Genomic DNA, 1435 nt, shown 5'->3' on the forward strand with positions numbered 1-1435 from the left:
TGTTAATAATGTATTTTAGAACCTAATTTACTCTCACTTCAAATGTACAATTACTATTGTTAACTGTTACTAATCAAAGTAGTAAATGACAGCATAATTCCAGTGTTTCATAATCTAATAATACCCCATAGGCAGTATATCACAACTGTAACTCCTGACCCTGATAAAGGTTAAGGCATTTTTGTTATGGGCATCTTGCCTAATTCGATGCTTATGCAATCATTATCCATGATACAGCTCAGGCTACAAATCCATAAATCAAAATCCCTGAACATGAACTAGCAGTTTTGAAGAAAAAATTTAGGACTGAATGTAGTTCACAAAAAATTAATAGACATGCAACATACTTACAGGTGGATAAGAGTTAGTGGGTGCTGGTGCTGGGACGGTGGGCTGAGCAGTGGAGCCCAGCACAGTAGTTTGAGTTGCAGGAGTGGTGGCACTGATTGGCAGTGGCAGCTGAGATGACCCCATGGTAGTTGCTGTGGGTGGCGAGGTGAGAGAATTGGAGAGGGCTGGTGAGCTAGTGCCGGTAATGTTCCCAACGCTAACAGCACTCATGGCAGGTGGTGCTGTGACTGCCGGGGCTGGAGCCGGAGCAGTCACAGAAGGGGCAGATGCCGGAGCGGGAGGCCTAGGTGGCTTGGCTCCAGGCACTGCTGGTGTCCGGCCCTTTCGACCCTTCCCACCTTTGTTTGTCGCATCTTCTACCTCAATTTCATCCTTGGGCATAGCTGCCACTTTAGTTAAAAATATTTTTTCTAAGGTCTGTGCCATTAACACTACATCTTCACCAGGCTTATTATACACATAGCAATTAGTAAACATAGTGTTGAAGTCCTGTATACACTCTTTGGCACTCCAGTAATATTTATTTTCAAGCCGCTTTTTGATCGTGCCCAAATCCATAGGATGTTTAATTATTTTGTGGTAGTCTGGTAAATTGAGCTTCACAGCATCAACTGGCTGATGGAATGGCCATGCAAACTGATGTTTCCAAACAGTTTTCATGACTTGTTTCTGTATATATTGAAGTTGATTTGTGATACGTCCAGGTCTATGAGGGGGCGGGGAGAAAGGAGGCTGAACAATGCCATTCACAGGATCCAGAATAGGCTCTTCTCTTGGGGGAGGCTCCACTGTTCCCCCCACCTTGGGAGGAGAGTCCACCTGCATTGCTCCACCATTTGTCTCCTCCATCGTTATGTCCCTGTGAGTGGAATGGAGAAAACAGGTAAGGTACAACCAACATTGAAAGGCTTATAAATCAAATCTCTTGAACATTCTTGTAGGATAAACATGGGCTTTATAATCGAACAACGTATCACGATAAACCTTACAGAATTAATAATAACACATGCCTTTTTCCCCTATAGATTATAAGTACTCTGGAGCCACACTTAGGTCATATATGTGTAAATAAATACGCACAGGC

General features: G+C 43.3%; 1 protein-coding gene across 1 annotated transcript in view; it reads right to left on the reverse strand.

Moving 5' to 3' along the window:
• The window catches only part of LOC119582009 (bromodomain-containing protein 3-like), a gene marked incomplete at its 5' end in the record, with an annotated part of 61922 nt that overhangs the window by 41234 nt on the left and 19253 nt on the right, over positions 1–1435 (reverse strand). The window contains 1 exon segment of the mRNA XM_037930204.1: positions 352–1210. Coding sequence (XP_037786132.1) covers positions 352–1210 — 859 coding nt within the window.

The sequence above is a fragment of the Penaeus monodon genome, chromosome 15 (genome assembly GCF_015228065.2).
Source record: "Penaeus monodon isolate SGIC_2016 chromosome 15, NSTDA_Pmon_1, whole genome shotgun sequence".
Taxonomy (NCBI): domain Eukaryota; kingdom Metazoa; phylum Arthropoda; class Malacostraca; order Decapoda; family Penaeidae; genus Penaeus; species Penaeus monodon.